Source organism: Mastigoproctus giganteus, chromosome 10 (assembly GCF_048544385.1).
Source record: "Mastigoproctus giganteus isolate SK-2022 chromosome 10, ASM4854438v1, whole genome shotgun sequence".
Lineage (NCBI taxonomy): Eukaryota > Metazoa > Arthropoda > Arachnida > Uropygi > Thelyphonidae > Mastigoproctus > Mastigoproctus giganteus.
In genome coordinates, this window is record NC_143584.1 from 26,713,493 (window position 1) to 26,736,856 (window position 23,364).

Consider the following 23,364-nt stretch of genomic DNA (forward strand, 5'->3'; position numbering starts at 1 on the left):
TAACTGTTTGCAGCAGAGCATCTGGAACTCATAAATTGCCACTTTTATGTTGGTGGTAAATCTGCTAATTCTACAGCTTTTAAAATATACAAATTGTTCATCTTTACCAGTTCACTACCACTCACAAAAATCAGAATGGACTGTCATTTGTGATTGCCCTACATACTGTGATTATTTATCTACTGTAGAGAAACACCAGAAGAAAATAAACTTATCTGAAGGGACTACTCTCTTTTTGGATAATGCACCTTTCCATCCCAGTTTTGAGGAATTCAAAGAAGGGGACATAAAGGCTGTTTTTACCATGGAATGAAACATCCTTGATCCAGCCTATGGATTGAGTGGTTCTAGAATGTCTAAAGAGATAACATAGCATAGGTGAAATTTTGAGTTCAGTTTTGGGAAAAACAGAAGATACCAATCTAGATCTTATTGAGTCATTAAAAGTTATCAACATCAGAAATATGTTTATGAAATAGCAGTATCATGGAATAAAATTCCAAGTTCAACATTTGTGAAATCCAGGAGTAAACTTTGGCCCAAGGTGGTTAATGCTAATGAAACTCCTGATCTACAGGAAGATAAGGAAGAACATAGTTTATTTACTGATTTCATGCAAATTTAAAGTGCCAAAGATTTACAGCAAGAAGACATGCAGCAATGAATTCAATAGTGTTTTCCAACAAATTGTCATCAATTTATTTGTAAATTTCCATCACAGTATGTATGATTATGGGCAATGTGGAAATCATACATACTGTGATGGAAATTGATATTAATGTGAATAAGATATTGAGTTATATCCATGGCCAAAAGTTTCTCATGCAGTTGCAAAAAAATGCCCTAGATATGGCCTTATGTTATATTGAATGACAGCTGGAGCCAGCAATAGGTTTATGAAAAGTGAAGGGACTCTTCTGCAAAATATCACATTATTATTATTTTTTTTTTTAAACAGATATAAATAAATGTATGTGTAGTGAAATTAAAATTTTTAAAGTACTTATGCAACTTTTTTTTTTTTTTTTTTTTTTTGTTTGTTTTTCCTTTCAATTCTCCACTAAATGACTTTATTTGTTAACTGCACTACTGGTCCTAATCATGTTTAATAAGAGGACTTCTATTGTACGTTTAAATATCATAAAACAATCAAATGCTCCAAAATTTTTGTGCTAGAGAAAATAACCAGAGATACTACTAGATTCAGCACACAAAATAGAAATTAGAAAAAAAAACCTCTTTTTTTGTTACACAATTTCATCATTATTTTACAACTACCATAGAATTATGTACTATATTAAAATTCCCTAATATAAAATTAATAAAATTAAATTAATGGAAAAAGAAATTGTTCAAATCAGTGATTATTTAAAGGAATAAATTGGCCATCTGTCAGTTGTGTCATATTGTATCCATTTCAAATCCTGTGGGCTTTGTTTCTCATAGAAAGCATTTTTTGTTTTCAGTTTTTATGTCTTGTCACTTTATTTATTATTATTATTATTAGCCATATATTCAAGGAAGCCTGAGGCTTATGCTGCAGCAGCTAAAAAAAATTTCAGAGAGTGGGGGAGGGGAAATCACCAAGAAAGAGAATAATGATGATATCCAGCTCAGGACCTGGGTGTGCCAAGCCCATATTTACTGAGTTAAAACTCAGAACCATGAAACTTATTTAACCATTAAACGCTTTCTCAGACTTAACATTGAAATTAATATACAAAAGCATACAATATAGATGGTTCAGAATTATGCCATATCTGTGCGATTGTAATAGATATTTTAAAACTTTATTGAAGGTTATGGGATTAAATATTGATGTTCTCAAGTGTGAGTAATATAACTTGTAATGTAGAACTAGTCTTCTGTCTATCTGTATATTCTTAAATAAAGTTGAGTTGTGGGCATGTAATCTTTGTTTTCGTTGTTTTGCTATATTTAAATATGGAGAGAGCCTCTCCCAAACATCAACTAGTACTTTTGTATGGTGGATATATCAAAGTTCACAAAGTCAACAGCTCTGTAATGTATCCTAACGTACCATCTCCAGTGCCACGCTATGAAAACCTGCCAATTCCCAAAGTGCCTTCCAAAGAAGAGTCTTTAGAATTGCATAATGAATCTCGGGAACAGGATGATTTAGATGACATCTCAAAAGCATGTTCAATTAAAGTGCCACATTTCCCTAATTGGTAAAAATTGGATGATTTAGTGAAGGGATTTGTGTCAAACTAAATCCAATGCAGGGCTGCTGATACCTTATTTAAAAGAGTGGAAAATGTTCGATCCCAACTGTAAGAGTTCCACGTACAGGAAAAAGACATTTTATTCTGCATATTTTGCAGAATCCTTGTGATATTGTTTTCATTTTATTAGTCTATGAAAAGTGGTATTACTCGTAATCAGGAAGAGTGGCATCTTTTCATAGGCAGTTCAAGTTTAAACTGGAATGCTGCATTGGTTCACAATGGGAATATACACCCACTGATTCCTGTTTCATGCTCTGTTCATATTAAAGAAGACTACAGAAATAAACAATGTGTTAGAGAAGAAGAACAAGTATGACCAATATGAATGGGATGTCTGTGGGAACCTCAAAATGCTGGGGTTCTTTCTGAGTTTACAAGATAATTTCAATAAGTTTCCTTACTTTCTCTGTCTCTCAGACAGCAGGAGATCAGGATGGTCTACCACAATTAGTTGCTCCCTGATGCACACAATGTAGCAAACAGTCCCTTGCTGCCTAAAAACAAAATCTTTCTTCCACCACTTCATATCAATCTGGGACTCTCAGACAATTTTTCAAAAGCATTACAAGGCAACACCTTCAGGATATACAGTCAATGTTACCAAATTTGTCTGATGTAAAATTGAAAGGAGGCCTATTTTCTGGTCAACAAGTTAAGCAAATGTTGGCTTCACAAGAGCTGGAATACAAAATGACTGATGCTGAGTAAAACGTGGCATTTGATTTTCTTAACAGAGTACTAGTTGACAGGTTGAAATTTGGAAAAAAAAAGGGGGGGGGGAAGTGCAGAATGTTCAAGCTCCATTATGTGTAGAGCATGGGGAGAGATTACACAAGGATGTGCAGTCAGTGAAGAAGAGGTACCAAGAAAGGTGGAATGAATCTATGATGGGTGACTATATTTGGGATGATCACACAGACTACAAAAGCCAGACATTTTCAAATGTAAATTTTTAAGGATTTTTTTTTTTTTATATTAACTAAAGGAGGGTTTCTACTTTTTAATTTGAAAAGATTTAATACTCAATTCTGTAGTTAAACACCTGTTAATAAACCTGATATTTTATTATTGAATACTTTTTATTTCTGGACAAACCATTGATGCTATGCAAAAACTGAGAAAAACTAATATTCTGAAAAAATTGATAATCCAAATCAGAATACCCAAATTCATAAAGAAATACCAAGAAATGCAAATAGCAGACACCTTTTGAAAATTTGTTATTCTTATTATTGTGTAAGACAGACTATCATTTGTCACTTGTATACTTTATTATTATTATTATCATTCCCACTAGAGGGCTAAGTGTAACCATGTCTACTGTATCAACGCTCTTAGAGTAAATCGGAAAAATTAGTAAGTTGTTTAATCCTTTCTTTTGTGTTTATTTAGTGCGAGTGCATTATCTGAAAGTCCTGTGTTGACTAATCCAAAGATTTGCAAACATGAATCATAATATATGCAGAAAGTGCAACCTTCTGTTGCACGTGCTAGAGGTGGTATGTCATGGCTGCAACAATGGGTATCATTATCGATGCTCATTGAAAGAAGCAACCTATAAGGGGATGGCGAAACAAAAGAAATAGCAGTGGAGGTGTATATTGTGCAGGAAAGAAGAGAGGGAAGAAAGAAGTGAAATTTCCTACTCGGCGGAAGAATTTCATGACTTGCTGCATTCAACAACAGTAGTAAACGAGGACTTAGAGGTTACACAACCACAGGCGAACACCCTAAATATAGAGGACGTACTAAGGAAATTATCCAGTAAAATCCATTTGCTGGATTTGCTAATAGAAATATTACCAATAAAGAAGCAAATGGAAGACCTGAAGACAGAAGTAGACGATATCAAGAAATCGATCTCTTTTTGTCTCAGATTCCTTTGACAAGATACAAAAAAGCATAAGTAAACTGCAGGACTTCAACGCTGCAATCAGCAAAAGTATTCTGGATCTGGAAGCTTCATTCAAACAAAATGAAGAAAATTCCAACCTACTTAACTTAAGGATTGATTTGATAGAACAGCAATTACTAGCAAATAATGTAGAAATAGTAGGATTAACTGGACTAGCGGGCCAAGATCTAGAGCTTGTTATACAGCAACTAGGACTTTCATTGAAGCTACAGCACAATAAAGAAATAGAACACTATTACATACCTAACAATAAGAAAATAAACGACAAGCCTTCACTAATTGTAAAATTTTCAAACCATGTGGTAAAGGAAAAATGGATGAGAAAAGCAAAGGAGATCCGACTGACAGCAAATTATGTATTTCAGAACAACAGCAATATTCCAATCTACATAAATGACCAATTAACAACTCACCTCAAGCAATTGTTTTGGGAAACAAAACAATTAGTAAAAACACACAGTTACAAATTTCTGTGGTTAAAACATGGAAGAATTTATGTGAAGAAGAATGAATCTTCAAGAGCCATAAGAATCTTGAGTTCAAAGGATCTACAGTATATAAAATAGACCCTTATATTGTGAAAAATTGAAATTTCCTGAAATCTAGACCAAGTTAAAGTTAAGACTTCAGTTATGTTTTTTGAGGAATCACAGATTTTCAACTCACCTTTACATTTTTTAAATAATCCAAATATTCAAGATCTTATAATTGATAAAAATCAGTTCTTTCTGGTAGCTCTAAATATTAGGTCATTAAGAAAAAATTGGTTTAACTTCTTGCAATATATAAATGCAATGAAAGATTGTTTCATGTATAGTTTTAACAGAGGTGAACATAAAAAGTGAAGAAATTTCTAATTATAACATACAAGGTTATGACAAGGTCTATATGTTGAAAGAGTTAAGAAGGGGTGGAGGAATAATAATATACTATAGAACATACTTTAAGGCAATACAGGCTTACCACTTGACTCAGTCTTGTGAAAACCACTGTGTCAAATTAGGAGAAGATCCAGAAAACACATTCATGATTTGTGCTTTTTATAGGCCACAATCAGATTCCATAAACAACTTCCTAATAGAATTAGATAACATAATTTTGCAATGGGAAGACATACAGACTGATAAGACCATACTAGTAGGAGATTTTAATATTAATTTACTAACTGATGAAATTGATAATGTGATACACAGATACTCTGCAATCTTAAACAATTATGGATTTTAACATACCTTATTTGGAATAACCAGGCAACAAAGGATAGAGGGAGATAGAACAGTAAGCTCTTGCTTAGATCACCTTATAACCAATATAAAGTTAAAAGTATACTAATTCTTACATATTATTAAATCAACTTTCAGATCACAGAACATGTATACTAATAGTAGATAAGTATTCAAAACAACATCCATGTGTAGATATAAAAATAACAAAAATTACGAAGAAAAATTATTTATCAACAGGTAAACTGAAACAGAACATAGAAAACATATTAATACAAGAGCAAGCATCTTACACAACAGATGTAAATGTCTTTTCAAATAAGATAATACAAATGATAAACAAATCGTGATTTAATGAGGAGAGTAAAGTAAATCACTCAGCTTTCAACATAAATTCTAGGAGTAGCAGGATTAAGCCTAAGAAACCTTGGATGACTAACAAAATAGAAGAATTAATGAATTAATGGTACAAAGGGACCAATACTTCAGGCAGTATAGAAATTGTCCATCAAAGATAGACCATTATCACAATTATAAAACAATCAGAAATAAATTGACAGGTATAATAAGAAAACAAAAAAATGCTTATTACAATCAACTTTTTATGGATAAGCAGATAACTCAAAAGGATAAATGGAACATTATAAATAACCTGCTAAGTTCAAGGAAGAAAAAATCAAGGGGAAATCAAATTAAAACACTATTAGAGCAGCTTTCTGGTACAAACAAACAATATGAGGCTGCAAATAGGTTTGCCAAAGCTGTATTAGATCTCAACAGATATGATATACACAATTGCCAACATCCCTTTACTCAACAAGATAGCCTTCCTCAGATAGTGAACTCTTGTATAGTCTTAACTCCACAATACACTGAGATCCTTAAGATTATAGAACAGTTGAAGAACAAGAAATCTTATGGACTGGACTGTATTACAGTAACCGAAGTAAAGAGAAATAAAGAACAATTCACTGTTCTTTGTGGAGCTTATAGTACGGATGTTAGAGTCGGGAAGCTATCCTACAAACTTTCGTTTAAGATAATTCCTATATATAAAAAGGGACCACCTGGTGACTTTTACAATTATAGACCAATAACAATACAGTCAGTTATAAATAGGATAATAGAAAATTATATTTTCTCATATAAGCAAATATTTACATCAATATGGACTGTTAAACAACTCACTATTCTCATATCAGAAGGGCAAGAGCACACAGACATTATTAGAGAATTTAGTAGACCCTTTTAACTTTAGCATTAGTAGAGGCATTTGATGCAAGAAAGCAAGCTTATGCAGCATCAGCCAAAAAAAATAAAAAATAAAATAAAAAATAACCACTTCCACTTCACCCCTCTGTTCGTTCGAAATACCTGTCCAGCTGAGCCTTAAACTTATTTAGGCTATCAACTTCCACGACAAGGGATGGAAGTTTATTCCAGCAACCAACCACCGGCTGGCTAAAGGCAAATTTCCTCACGTCTATCCTACATCTGCCTTTCCTCGATTTCAATTTATGCCCTCTCAGGTGATTATTCTGAGCAAGAGGAAGAATCCAATCAGCATTGAGCATGCTCAAACCATTCAAGGCTTTATACACCTCTATCAGATCACCTCGCTGGTGCCTAGTCTCCAGACACTGTAATTTGCAAAACGTAAGCTTTTCTTCATAAGAGCACCCCTTTGTTCCATTCACTAATATTGTTGCCCTTCTCTGTACTCGTTCCAGCATTTCTACATCCTTCTTGAAATGAGGCCTCCAGACCTGTATACAGTACTCTAGGTGTGGTCTGACCATTGCCTTATACAAGGGAATAATCACCTCCTTATCCCTGCTAGAAAAATTCCTATATATCTTTGACAATACACCATGAGCTACTCTTGCAGCCCGTCTGCACTGCTCAGAAAACTTCATATCTGCCTGCACAGCCACCCCCAGGTCCCTTTCATTCTCTACCACTGTCAGTGTAGTACCACACAGTTGATACGTTGCTCTGGGGTTGCTGTTTCCCATATGTAGTACTTTACATTTGTCAATGTTAAACTTCATTTGCCACCTCTCAGCCCATCTGCTCAACCTTTCCAGATCCTGTTGCAGTAGCATAGTCAGTAGTGTCCTTGACAACTGTGCCAACCTTCGTATCATCTGCAAACTTGGACATTAAGCTGGATATACCATCATCAATATCATTTATAAATACAGAAAACAATAATGGACCCAATACTGAACCCTGAGGGACTCCACTAATAACATTAGTCCACGATGAGCAGTGTCCATTGATCCACTCCCTGTCTTCTCCCCCTCAACCACCCCTTTATCCATAGCAGCAATTTGCCTCCAGTGCCACACTGCTCCAATTTGTGCAGCAGTCTTCCATGTGCAACAGTATCAAAAGTCTTTCTAAGATCCAAGTATATAATATCAAAGTTATTCCCTGCATCCAGTTCTTTTGTGACTGCATCATAGCATCCAATCAAATTGGTCAGGCAAGACTTCCCCTTAACAATACCATGCTATGTCTGTGCTATAACTGAAGTCTTGTCTAGATGATCCTGCAGTGCTTCTTTAACCAGTGCCTCCATTAATTTTCCAGGAACAGAAGTTAAACTAACAGGTCTATAATTACTTGTGTCGCCCTTTGATCCTCCTTTGTGAATTGGGGTCAGATTTGCACATCTCCAGGCCATGGGTACTTCCCCTGAGTCCAAGGAAGCTCTCATAATTATGGCTAAGGGTTTGTTTACTTCCTTTGCTGCTTCCTTTAATATAACTGGATAGATCCCATCCACCCCAGGTGCCTTTCTTGTATTTATCTTCAACAATTTCTCCTCCACTTTACTCTCAGTTATTACAAGATTATCTAGCTTACTGCCAGAGTTGAATACACCTCTGGCATTCCCCTCACTGAATAACTCCTCGTGTATGAATGTCGATGCAAAATATTCATTCAGTTTGTTAGCTACCTGAGCAGGATCATCAACAGTTGACCCATCGATATCAAGTGGATGGGTCAACTGTTTAAACAACAATAACCTCACAATGATTTTATTTATAGATTTGACCAAAGCATATGACTTAATTTATATCCCAATATTGAAACTGAAATATGGAATAAGGGGAAGAATCAATCAACTCTTAGCATCTTATTTAACCAAAAGAAAAATAACAGTTGAAGTAGAAAATACAAAGGGAAAATCATATAATGTAAAGAGGGGAGTACCTCAGGGTACACATGCAGGGCCAATCATGTTCAACATCTATTAGTAAAATAATAAGAGGTGTTTACCTCAATATAGTGCGTAGAACACTTCCGTATGATACCCTCCAGAAATTAAAACAGAAAAAACGAAAAAATCGACAACTTACTGGTACATTAGAGTAAAATATAAATAATTAAATAATCAATTTAACACAACTCAAATCAATTTAAAACAATTAAAAATCAAATTAACGCAATAAAAGAATCTAATGAAAAATCCAAAAACGATTTTCCTTCCTGAAGCTGACAACACTTTTCAACCGTATGTCGTGATCACAGGAATGAAAATTCCTGTGATCACAACATACGGTCGACACTAATTCCGAAATAGATTTGGAAATAGGCACACAATGAATATAATAAACAGCATGTTGGCTAGTGTTGATTTCAAGCTCAGGTGAAGTTATCCTATCTCCAAATTAAAATTCCTAATAAGAAAATTTTTGATACACAATGATACAGTAGATTAGAATAGATATGCAGAAAATTACTGTCTCTGTTTGCAGTGTGGAATGTACTATGTGTAGTGACATCATTGTTTTTTCTGTAAGATAACAAATTGTATGCAAAAACTGTTGTAAATAAAGAATTACAACTTGTTGTCAAGAAATTTACTTTTCTTAACAAGTTCATTTATTGTAAACAAATTCTCTTGATAAAATTGTATTGTATTATTATTATTATTATACAGTATGCAGTGTAATATGGAAAACTTGGTAACTGAAACTATAAAATAAGAATATGATAATGTATAACAGTAGTATAACTGTACAGTTTCATTTATTTTGATAACTGTTTTACTTATCTAATAAATTGTGGGTTGTTAATTTTAGCAGTCTTCGGTAGTATAAGTTTTGTTGAAATGTGGGAATTATTTCTGTCCTCTATCATCTTTGTTATTTGAATCTTGTGCTGTATATTATGACATCTGTTTTCTTTATAAATTCTACATCTATTCAATATATATATATAAAACAGTGTGTAGTCCATATTTCATATTAATAGTTTACACTTTTCAAAACATTGACTCTTTCTTGTTTCAGATCCAGAGCGGCAACGAATCATTATTCATATTAAAGATGTTAATGATGAACCTCCATATTTTATTAATCGTCCTTTACCAATGCAAGCAGTTGTGCAGTTAAATGCCCCACCAGGAACACCAGTCTTTAAGTTGCAAGCTAGAGATCCTGACACCGATCATAATATTCATTACCTTTTAATTCGAGATAGAAGTAAGTACTAAAGTTTTTGTAATCCTGCTTATGAGCAGTGAATTTTACATTGCAAATAATTCATGAACTATTATTCATTTTATTTATATCAAGAATTTTAATTTACTTTTTGTATATTTAATGAATGAAGACAAATTCACAATATTACATTTTTTATATAATTTTTTTTAAGTAAGGAGAAGTATTTCATTTACATTTTACATAAATGTCACAAATTTACATTATATAAAAATATAAATTTTTTATATACTTTTTTTTAAGTACTGAGATGATCTCATTTTTAAGTAACAATAGTATCTCAAATAATGAGACAATTTAGTAGTGCATAATAATTTAATAAACTAAGTAAGAAAAATAAGTGAAAATATGGCTAGCTTTGTGTCAGTAAGGTTTATGTCTCTCTCCATACACACACATGCATACACAATAAACTTGTGGTCTATAATTAGCATTAGTAGGGCACATGATGCAAGAAAGCAAGCTTATATAGCATCAGCCAAAAAAAAACCACCCTTTCCATTTCACTCATCCATTCATGCCAAATGTTTGTCTAGTTCTACCTTGAACTAATTTAAGTTGCTGACCTCCACCGCGACAGATGGAAGTTTATTCCAGTTATCAACCATCCGCTGGCTGAAGTGAATTTCCACACATCTATTGTACAACTGTCTTTCCTCAATTTGAATTTATGCCCCCTCAGGTGAGTAATCTGAGTAAGAGGAAGAATCCCATTTCACATTGAGCTTGCTCAATCAATCTCAATTAGATCACCTCGCAGGTGCCTAGTCTCCAGAAGCTGCAATTTGTAGAACTTAAGCCTTTCTTGGTAACACCAACCTGTTGTTCCACTCACTAATCTCGTTGCAATTCTCTGTACTCGTTCCAGCAGCTCTATATCCTTCCTAAAATGATTCCTCCAGACCTGTATGCAGTACTCAAGATGTGGTCTGACCATTGCCTTAAACAAGGGGACAATCACCCCATTATCCCTGCTAGCAAAATTCCTGTATATCATTAACAAGACAACATGAGCTACTCTTGCAGCCTGTTTGCACTGTTCATAAAACTTCATATCTGATTGCACAGTACCCCCAGGTCCTTTTCATTCTTGACTATCCTGAGTGTAGTACCACCCAGCTGATACAGTACTCTGGGGTTATTGCTAACAACATGTAGTACTTTACATTTGTCAATGTTAAACTTCAGTTGCCACCTCTCAGCCCATCTGCTCAACTTTTCCAGATCCTGTTGCAGTAGCATACTATCATTACTGTCATTAACAACCCTGCTAACCTTTGTATCATCTGCAAACTTAGACATTAACCTGATAATAAACCTTCATCAATATCATTGATAAATACTGAAAACAACAATGGGTCCAACACCGAACCCTGAGGAACTCCACTAATAATACATTAGCCCATGAAGTACAGTGTCCTTTGATAACCCCTCTCTGTCTTCTCCCACTCAACCATCCTTTTATCCATTGTAGCAATTTGCCCTTAATGCCATGCTACTCGAATTTGTACACTCGTCTTCATTGTGCCACGGTATCAAAAGCTTTCCCAAAATCTAAGTATATGATATCAAAATTATTCTTTGCATCCAATTCCTTTGTCACCACATCATAGTATCCAATCAAATTTGTCAGACAAGACTTCCCCGTAACAAACCATGCTGTGTCTGACTATAACTGCGGTCTTGTCTAGATGATCGTGCATCGCTTCCTTAACCAGTGACACCCTTATTTTCCCTGGAACAGAAGTCAAACTAACAGGTCTGTAATTACTCGTGTCACCCTTTGATCCTCCTTTGTGAATTGGGGACACATTTGCACATCTTCAGTCCATGGGACCTCCCCAGAGTCCAAAAAAGCTTTCATAATTATGGCTAATGGTTTGCTTACTTCCTTTGCTGCTGCTTTTAATATAACTGGATAGATCCCATCCACCCCAGGTGCCTTCCTTACGTTTAACTTCAACAATTTCTCCTCCACTTTGCTCTTAGTTATTACAAAATCATGTAGCTCCCTGTTAGAGTTTGATAAACTTCTGGCATTCCCCTCCTTGAATAACTCCTTGTGTGAATGTAGATGCAAAATACTCATTCAGTTTATCAGCTACCTGAGCATGATCATCAATAGTCAAATCTATGTTAAGTGGACCAATCTGATTCATCTCTTTCCTTCTAGAGTTTACACATATGTAAAGAACTCTTTTTTTTTTTTTTTTTTTTTCGCATCCTTTGCTAAATATTTTTCATAATATGCCTTCGCTTGCCTAACCTCCTTTGTGACTTGATTACAGACCACCTTATATCTACCATAGGCTTTGTGTTGCCTGATAATTTATATGCATCCCCATGCATTTTTATTTTCTGTCACAGGCCGCATTAATTCATCTGATATCCATTTAGGCCTAAACCTTGAACAGTATTTCTTAGTTGGTATGAAATGCCTAGTACCTTCCAAGATTAATTCCCTGAAGGCTTCCCATTTAGAATTCACCATTGGTAACATCCTCAGTTGATCCCACTGTATAGAATTTAAAAACTCCCTGAGACCACTGTAGTCACCTCTATGAAAGCAAAAACCATCTTTAAGTAAATGTGAGATTTACTTAAAGATGATAGTTACATCTTTAAGTAAATCTCACATCAGTACACTGTGATCACTGCCATCTACTGGTTCCTTATCTGCAGATTCTTAACAAATGAAGAATCACTGCTGATAATCAGATCAAGAGTATTACTCTCTCTGGTTGCCTTTCTGCTGAAGAAAATAGTCATCTAATAAATTCATAAAAGTGACCAACCCATAAGTTCCAGTCAGTATCTGTAAAATTAAAATCCCCATTATAACACAATCTAATTTACTGGCCCACTCTATTTCTCTGCACAATTGCTCATTATACAGGTAGTTCCCAACTTTATCAGTTAATTCGTTCCTGGGGCGTGCTCGTAAAGTGAAAACTCGTTAAGCGGGAATGTTTTTCCCATAGATATAATTTTAAAAATAGGGGTTATGTTCTCAACAATGAAATTAGTTAGCTAATTAGTTTATGTTTAAACAATGATTGGTTTATTCAAAGAAATGTAAAATCAAGCAAATTATAATAATAAAAAAGAAATTATTTGTGACTTACAAATGTTAAGGAATGTTATTCTTCATCATCATCCACTAAATGCACACTTGTTGATCACTCATTATTGGCTTGGCACTCATTGGTTTGTTGCACGAGGAGTCGTCGTCTTCAGAAATGCTTCATGAGGCATCTGTTTCCAATGTAATCTTCTCTTTTCTTTATAAATTTCAATAGCATGCATAAGTATTTTTTAATGGAATGCACAAATTGCAACTAACACGATTTACGCCGAGTAACAAGTTTACAAAGCTTTAAAAAAAAAAAAAAGGAATGAAGAGAAGATTCTGAAAATTTATTTGTTTTTTATATGATTGAAGATTTCCGTAAAGGGGAAACACATTTCACCATAATAACAAAAAAAAAAACCCCCACAATTCCAGCTATCGGTATTTTCGCAAATGCAATAACATGGAGTTTACTATCCATTTTTAATTGCTTGTAGTAACAGAAAAGCCCAGTAAACCGCAAAATGCAAATTGATTTTGTTTTATGTTCGTGACCTCCAGAAATGTGCTCTAGAAAAATATCAGAAAGCCATTCAAAATTGGTTCTTATAACAGAACATATGATGAAGTGTAGTGCATTTTAATGATTTGAATTGGTAACTAATACAATTTACACTATAAAAGTGACATTTTAGAGAGTTATATAGCGAAAATTTGAACTTCCGAGGTCGTGGAACGAATTACCATAAAACAGTGTGTTATTGGGTTCACATTATGATATTTTCACAATACGATGGTGTCTCTGGAACGGAATAATATCATAAAACGGGGTGCACTGTATTGTATAGCTATGGGCATGATTTGAAATGCGGTATTTATGAATATTTAACATTCAGTTTTTGCAATTAACGTTCATATTTTTGATTTTGTTGATACTTGAAAAAATAATAAAAATCTCTTAAACTCGTAAAGTGGGAACTGCCGGTACTCATCAGATTCAATAAGCCTATAACACACACCTACTCTCATTTTCCCTTTCCCAGTGCTTATGTCACACCACACTGACTCAATATTGCATTGTCCACCTATGTGAATTGGATGCACTTCCTTAGATTTTATGTGTTTCTTAACTAATGGCATAACCCCTCCTCCCTTCCTGTCCTGTCTATCTTTTCTGTATTCATTGTACTCCCCACTGCTTCTAGCTGTATGGAACCATGTCTCTGATATCCCAACAATATCCACTTTTGATGTCTTGACCAGCACTTCAAATTGATCAAATTTATTTACTATACTCCTAGCATTGGTGTACATGCAAGTATATATACACCTATTCTTACTCTCAGTTACCCTAACATAACCCATGTATTTACTTATTCCATGATGACTCCAGCAGCCCTTGAAATTCTCAGTACCTCACTTTGCACGCTGCTACTCATTCCAATGGAAGCAGTGCAAGAATCACTTTCACCCCTCTGCCTGTGGCTACCATTAATCTATTAGTCCGTGTATCACCACAAGCTAGCAGTTTTCCGACCCACCTAACACTGCCTCAATGACATCAACAAATATTCTTGCAATTCAGCATGCAGCATGTAGTCTTTTTTTGGGACCCTTTCTGTCAGTCTATGATGATTGTTGATAGAACTATTTTTCCAGCAGTACAATTTTTAATTAGGCAAGTGATGTTGGCCTCAATGAATGAGCCCTTGACTAATGACACATGCAATGGTTTTATGAAATCTGGTGTAATCTCATATGAATACTTTATTGGCATGTTATGTATTTTAATGTCCAAGCTATATCAGTGTAGATACGTATACAGTTATCTAGCATTCTTCTGTGACCAGCAGCCATGTTTTTTGAATGGTGAAATTCTTGACTATTACCCTACTTCATGCTAATGTAGCTGTCATGTGTTGTTATTATTATTATTATTATTATTATTATTATTATTATCATCCATATGTTGCAAGGAAGCCTGAGGCATATGCTGCACCAGCCAAAAAAAAAAATTCCTACATTACCCTGAGAGAGAGAGAGAGAGAGAGAGAGAGAGAGAGAGAGAGAGAGAGAGAGAGAGAGAGAGAGAGAGAGAGAGAGAGAGAGAGACCAATTTAGAAGAACAGTGCCAATGCAAGTATCTGTTGAAAAGCATGTAGCAGGAACAGAGGGACTTTGTAAAAGACAGGTCATTAATTCACTTGATTTCTCTCTTTTGAATGGAGTCTGGAACCTGAGGCATCACCCCAGATGTGGGAAGAATATTCCATGGTAGGGCAGATTTGAGATTTGTTCAGAGTGAGTAGTTGCCTAAAAAAAGTAACTGAAAGCAAAATAGAAAACTCAGTTTCGTAGTGCAGAGGAAGCAGTATTTGTGATGTGCTTATGCCAAGAGAGATTAGACATCAGTTTAATCCCTAATAGAGATATGCGACCTTGTCTAGAAATTTGGGTATTATCAAAGATAAGCATAGGAGCAGTAGACTCTTTTTGTGAGTTATAAGACAAGACTGAGCTTCAGAAGGATTGAAATTAATTAAGTTATCTTTGCTCCATTGGAGAATTACCTTATTCATTGGACAACTTTGGTAGCAACATTCATCCAAAGAAATGATTCCAAGTCCACTGAGGTATCCAGATAATTACAGTTATAACTAATGTGCACATAATAAAAAATTCCTCTATCCATGACTGTAATGATCACTTTACCAATTAGCTCTTTGCTGTTATTACACAAGTTCAATTTTTAACTTTTCTGATTATATTCATATAATTTTATTTTGTTTCAATCAGTTCCATATCTTTGTTTTTCCACAATTATCATTAACCTTTTCACACTATCAACAAGCTAACATAATTGTATGTTCTTGTGTTTCATGTGTACAGTATAAAAACAGGAGCTAGGTTCATAACAAAGCAGCTATTTGTAATTCAGTTTTAATTTGAGTTGTACAAAGCAAGAAATATAACTGGGATCATATATTTTTTAAACAAGTACTTTTAAAACTTATCATAGATTGTGTAAAACCCCTAGCATTTCCTCTGAAGAGTTGTTATACTTATCCTTTCTTCAATAAAGATTTATTAATTTACTGTTTTAAACCTATAATTTAATTTTTAGCTTTTCTTTCCTTTATTTACTCTTCTGCTGCATTATAACAAACATAACATACATTAATGTTAATATGTAATTAGGGTTTAATATTAAAGTAATAGGAATCTTCTATGACATCAAAAAAGGTGGGTGATAATTTTTTTTTTTTTTTTTTTTTTTTTTTGCAATTCATCATCATTACTGATTTGCTGCCGGTGATCATATGTTAAAAACAATGATTCTATTTGTGACTTTGGTCATCAGTTGAATCACTTTTGTCAACATATTATCCTTAAGCTAAAGAAAAATATCTGTACAGGTGGCTAAAAGTCATTTAACCTTGTTCTTTTACTACAAGGATCATGAGATTTCAAGGCATTCCTCTTGAAGTTAAAATTTCATGAGTCGGTTTTGAACATTACTGTCAGCTGCTGCAATTGTCCAAGGCCATCAATTAATTGTTATTCAGTAAAATGCCAATTTTTTGTTGTTTGTACATGTTCGTGTGTTTCAAAAGTAGCATACACATAATTTTTGTGAAATACAATTTTTTTTATATTTTCATTTCAGCTGGAGGGCGGTTTGAGGTTGATGAACGATCAGGGGAAGTTAGGACACTTGGCAGTGATCCTTTTATGTTGGACAAGGAATATGTACTATATGTAAAAGCTGAAGATCATAATGGTCTTGCTGAGGATCGACAGTATCAATCCACAGGTGAAGAAAGACTTTCCATTATGGGAGGCAAACGACCGCCTCAGTTTTATATGCCAAAATATGAAGCAACAATTCCTGAAAACCAGAAAAAAGATTCTGAGTAAGTAAATATCTCAGGTTTTTTTTGGATATACCTGTGCATATACAGAGCTATGTCTAGGGACTACTGAGTAGTACAATAACTTTACCTACTCATTTACCCCTTAAACTGGGCTTCAATTATAGCCACAAAATTTAAACATGTGCTTTAATAACAAAAGCCATTGTTATTATTAATTTTGATTAATATTGTGATGTGATGCGCTATATTCCACTCAAAAATTTTTTATTATTACAAAATTAGAATTTTGAGTTTAAAAATGTTATAATCGTTTAACCTATAAAAGTTTAATGGAGAATGTACTACAATGAAATCCTTCTTTGAATGGTGAACTGACTTTGTGTGGCTTCACATATGTGCCTATGTATGTCTTGTACATCCAACTAATTTTGAATTTTTAGTATCTATTCCCTAATTTATAATGTGACACATTATCCAATTTTTTTTTGTGTTATAAATTAGTAGTTGTTCCAGTGCGTCATTTTCTGTTTAAGTTTAAATGTATAATGCTTTCAGAATATTTTGATTTTCTGTGCAATTGAATAGGTAGAATTCAGTTAGAAATTTCAGCCATCTCTAGAGACATAGGAGAGAAAATAAGAAATAAATTTGATAACATTTATTTCTTATTTTCTTATTTTAATCTATAAAAGTTAATATAAAAATATATGGATTTCATATTTTATGGGAAAAAAGATGACGTTAATGGAAATGAGTAGGAACTCCATTTCAAGTAGGGTCTTCAAAGGCTCACATTTTTAAGTTTATTCATGTCATTTCCTTCAATGTGCAAAGATCATTCCATGCTTTTAAAATGATTTTGCATGGTAAATGCCACAGATTTACAGTGGACCACATTGAAATATATATTGTTGTTTTACTGTAACAAGGATTATTTCATTTAAAATGATACTTATTCTAAAAATTTTATTTTCATTTAGCATTAGCATTACTTGAGGCATATGATGCAAGAAAGCATGCTTATACAGCATCAGCCAAAAAAAAAAAAAAAAAAAACCCCACCTTCCCATTTCACCCATCCGGTCACTCCAACAACTTTAACTGTTTGTTACTATTAAATCCTGAATACAACAAAATTTTAATTGAGTTAGTAAATAAATGTATTATAATAAAGCTAATAAGTGTAACAATGTTATTACATATAATAGTTGCATATTTTACCTGTTTTTAGTACTAGTATGGGCAAATTATGGAAGAAAGCAAGCTTATAAAGCATCAGCCAAAAAACCTTACCACATCATCTGTCCATCCCCTCCAATAGTATGTTTAGTCCTTCCTGAGTTTATTCAAACTTGCCACTTCCACAACAAAGTCCAACAATCAGCCACCTGCTGGCTTAAGGCAAACTTATACACATTTATCCTGCAAATCAAGGCATCCTTCCTCAATTTAAATTTCTGTGCTTTTGTGTGCACTGCTAGCAAGAGGTAGAATACATTGAGCTTGCTCAATTCATTCAAAGCTTTAATCTTTTCAATCAGATCACCTCACAGGTGCTTTAGTCTTTAGACACTCCAATTTTCAGAATTGAAGCCTTTCTCGATGAGACCACCCTTTCGTTCCATTTACCAATCTGCTTGCCCTTCTCTGCACCCATTCCAGCAGATTTACATCCTTCCTATAATGAACCCTTCAAGAACTGTATGCAGTACTCAAGATGTAGCCTAACCGTTTCCATTGCCTAACCATCTCCTTATCCTGTTAGCAAAGTTCATGTTTATCATTGACAAACCCACATGACCTGTCCTGGCAGCCTGTTTGTTTGTTTGTTTGTTATTTGGTTTTTAGGAGCATTAGCAACTAAGGCCATATTGCTCCGGGATATGCGGTGGTCATTCCCTGACCTTTCCGCATCCTCCGTATTTGGTGGTGACAGGCTCGAACCCCGGTCTAATCAAGAAGCGTGTGCTATGCACTACTGCTCCTTCCCACCTGGCTACGGAGGCACACCCGGCAGCCTGTCTGCATTGCTTAGACAACTTCATACATGACTGCAAAATTGGGGATTTTTCATTTTCCACTATCCTGAGCAGTGTACCAGGCAGTTGGTGTGTTAATCTGGAATTCCTGCTACCCATATGTGATATCTTGCACTTGTCAATATTAAGCTTCAAAATGTTAAACTGACATTTTTTTTTTTTTTTTGGCCCATCTGCCTAATTTTTCTAGATCTTGTTGCAGTAGCTTGCCTTAATTATTATCGTTAACCACCCTGTCAACCTTTTTATCATCTGTGTGTTTTTATGATGTGTGCAAAATTTAGGTACGAGGTTACTACTATGTTGACCAAGATTTTCACAACTCTGGCGAATGCTAAGTTTTCATTTATATTTAATCGTTTTATTGACTTAATTGTTATACTAAATTATTTTCTATAAGTAGCTTAATGTTTCTAGCCAAGCTCTGTGGTTTATTTTTGAATTTAGATAGCGATTTTTAAAATTAATACTTAGTGTCCATGATTTATGTTCTTAACTTGCTGCAATTGTTATACGATACGGAATAGCATATGGTTTAACGTAAAACTAGATAGTGAAAAACAGAGCACTGTATTAGAAATCTGTTACATTAGTATAGTATTATCATTTAATCAGTAAAATTTATTAGTCTTATTCAAGTTCATTGTTAATTAAATTATACTTAATGGAATCATGACGCAGACTAGAGCAGCAAAGCAGCATCCACAGAATAGCCAGAGTGCTATGGCTCATGGGAGAACCAAAAAGGGCAATTCTCCAATGCATCACAGTCTAAAACAAAGTGTCAAATGTGAAATATTTGCAGATCTGTCTAGAACAGGACATGATCTAGCCAAGGATGTCTTTGTGTGTGCTAGGTCCAGAGACTGAAGAAATTAGGCGGCAACTCAGCGTTCTGATGGGCATCTATGAGAGTTTGAGGTGTAGGGTAAATGCCCTCAAAGAAATTAATGAGGGGCCGATCAAGCTCTCAGCTGCCCAACTCAACATCAGAGCTCACTCTTGTGCATCAGGCAACACAACGGCAATCTCCAAGGCAGAATGCTCTGGTCCCACAGGAACTAGTTATTGCCAGTGACACTATTGTCAGGGAGATGAGGAATATATTATACAAAAAGGATAAGTGGAACAGGACCAAGGTATGTCTGCCAGGGGCAAAAGTTGATGACATTGTCAGATATCATCTTTAAGGGCACAAAAGGTGATATTATTGTATACATTGGCACTAATGATCACAAGAGTAAGAGATCTGCAGATTTACTTAACAATACAGGTCAATTCTGGAAAAAAGTCGTGAGTTAGGGTTAAATTTGAAAGTGTCTGCAATTCTGCCCAGACACAATTAGAGGGAGTATATGATGAGATCCTTGTCAACCAATTCGGCCCTGGAGGGATTGTGCAAGGCTCACGGGGTAGAATTTTAGAATTATCATGGTCTGAGCTTGCTAACAGGAGAGACTGCGTCTACATGGATGGGATATATTTAAATAGAAAGGGTGCAAGAATATTTGCTGATGCTATTGAGGCAGCATTAGGTGGGTCAGAAAACTGCTAGATTGGGGGAATTCACATACTGAAAGATTTACGTAGCCGCAAGCAGAGGCAAAAGTGATTCTTGCACTGCTTCTATTGTAATGAGCAGCAGCCAAGAGAGCAAGTTACTGGGGACTTCAAGAGCTGCTGGCAGTCATCATGGAACAAGTAAATACATGGGTTGTGTTAGGGTAACTAAGAGTAAGAACAAGTGCATGTACACTAATGCTAGAAATATAATAAATAAAATATATGAATTTGAAGTGCTGATCAAGACATCAAAGGCAGATATTGTTGGGATATCAGAGACATTGTGCCACACAGATATAAGCAGTGCAGAATTGGAATTTGGGGAGTACAATATGTACAGAAAGGACAGACAGGACAGGAAGGGAGGAGAGGTTATGCTGTTTGTTAAGAAACAAAATATAAGGAAGTGCATCCAGTTGACATGGGCAGACAGTGCAACATTGAGTCTGTTTGGTGTGACATAAACACTGGGAAAGGGAAAACGAGAGTAGGAGTATGTTATAGGCCTAATGACTCTGATGAGTACAATGAACGGTTGTGCAGAGAAATAGAATCGGCCAGTAAATCAGAATGGCTTGTAATGGGGGATTTTAACTTTCCAAATATTGACTGGAACTTGTGGATTGGTCACTCGCACACTAGCAAGACTTTTGTGGATTTATTGGAGGATTGTTTTCTACAGCAACATGTTTGAGGGGCAACTAGAGGGAGTAATACCCTTGATCTGAGTATCACATCAAGGGTATTAATGCATTAAGAATATGCCGATAAAGGAACTACTAAGTGACAGTGAACATAGTACAAAGCCTTGAATGGTTTGAGCATGCTCAATGCTGATGGGATTCTTCCTCTTGCTCAGAATAATCACCTGAGAGGGCATAAATTCAAATTGAGGAAAGACAGATGTAGGATAGATGTGCGGAAATTTGCCTTTAGCCAGCGGGTGGTTGGTAGGTGGAACAGACTTCCATCCCTTGTTGTGGAAGTTGATAGCCTAAATAAGTTTAAGGCTCAGCTGGACAGGTATTTCGAACGAACAGAGGGGTGAAGTGGAAGTGGTTATTTTTATTTATTTATGTTACTGTTTTTTTTTTTTTTTTGGCTGATGCTGCATAAGCTTGCTTTCTTGCATCAAATGCCTCTACTAATGCTAATGCTAGTGTACTGATGTGGGATTTACTTAAAGATGTACCTACCATCATGGTTAAAGGGAAGGGTTTTTGTTTTCGTAATGGTGACTACAGTGGTCTCAGACAGTTTTTAAATTCTATATAGTAGGATCAACTGATGATGTTACCAACGATGAATTCTAAATGGGAAGCCTTCAGGGACTTAATCTTGGAGGCTACTAGGCTTTTCATACCAACTAATTGTGCAGTCAGATATGAAGTTGTCTGAGCAGTGCAGTTGGGCTGCCAGAGCAGGTCATTGAATTTTGTCGATGATATATAGTAATTTTGCTAGCAGAGACAAGGAAGTGATTATCCCTTTGTATAAGGCGATGGTCAGGCCAAATCTTGAGTACTGTATACAGGTCTAGAGGCCTCATTTTAGGAAGGAAATAGAATTGCTAGAACGAGTACAGAGAAGGGCAACAAGATTGGTGAGAGAAATAAAGAGATGCGCTTATGAAGAAAGTCTAAGTTCTGCAAGTTGCTGCATCTGGAGACTAGGCACCTGCGAGGTGATCTAATCAATGTATAAGGCCTTGAATGGTTTGAGCAGGCTCAATGCTGAGAGGATACTTCTGCTTGCTCAGACTAAGAACCTGAGGGGGCATAGATTCAAATTGAGGAAAGATAATGAGATTGAGAATGAGAGGCTCTTTGAGAATGAGAGGCTCTTTGACAGTGACTTTCAAATACATAGGTAAAGATACTAACTGACCCATGAGCAAGTTCAATCCAAAGAATACATTAACAGCTGCATTGAAAACAATATGGCCTTCCTAAGGAAAATTCCAATATGTCAATAATTTCTTTTTTCCTCTCGTATTTTCATTAAATTCTATTGTTGGGTGCTGCTATAGAAGTTTTCACATCAATAATTTTGGAAAAGTTGTTCAATTATGCCGAAGTCAAGTGCAGAGCGTTCTTGAGAGTATTGAGCAAGAATGAAAGCAACAAGACCTAAGAAAATAAAGATGAAGATAGAACGAGTATGTGAGAATGAAAAAGATTATCAAGATTGCTTAAAAGACAAACAGATAATCAAGCATTGGATTTAGTAGTGGCTTCAATCAGCAATGTCACTGCTCAATCTAACAATGATATACTCAAAACGAGTATTAATTATGTAATTGGAACATTTTTCCAATTGCAGAGCAGATGAGTTTAAATGATCAAGCTCCTTTTCCTTATGCCGACTACTATTTACATAAGAATGTACATCGAGAGTTTGAAAGGCGATTTATGAAAAATGATTTCTGTTCTTTGTTACATTTGTGATCATCTATGGTTTGAAAACAACACAAAGCAATCAGCTGCTAGAGATACACCGTTGATATGCACTGTATTTCCTGATGCTGACGTCAATAGGATCCTTGTGTGTAATAGCTGTATAGGATCACTTAAAAACAATACCATTCCAGTGCAAGCTAATTTGTATAATTTGTATACCCAGAAATTCCATTGCATTTACCGAAGTTGGATTTAGTGACAGAGAGGCTCATTTCTCCTTGTTTACAGTTCATGCAGATAAGGTGCCTGAGACATGCATTCAGACAATATGGCATTCTGAGCCAAGTGATCAATATGCCTGTTTCAATCAATGCCATGTCCATTGCTTGCTAAGGGAGATTGATGACGATTATTGTATAAACGTGCATATGAAATGCAGGAAAATACATGAGCTCAGCTATTTGATTGGGTTAGTAAGAAAGCGAGTGGTTAAAGCATGACTTCAGTATTTGCTTGA

The 23,364-nt window shown here is 35.0% G+C and overlaps 1 protein-coding gene across 6 annotated transcripts in view; it reads left to right on the plus strand.

Moving 5' to 3' along the window:
* CadN (neural cadherin) overlaps nt 1–23,364 on the plus strand; it is a 1,307,274-nt gene that overhangs the window by 241,165 nt on the left and 1,042,745 nt on the right. For all 6 annotated transcript variants that reach the window (XM_090383767.1, XM_090383766.1, XM_090383769.1 and 3 more), the window contains 2 exons: nt 9,692–9,883; nt 16,639–16,885. In XM_090383767.1, coding sequence (XP_090239893.1) covers nt 9,692–9,883; nt 16,639–16,885 — 439 coding nt within the window. The remainder of the gene's footprint in view (nt 1–9,691; nt 9,884–16,638; nt 16,886–23,364) is intronic.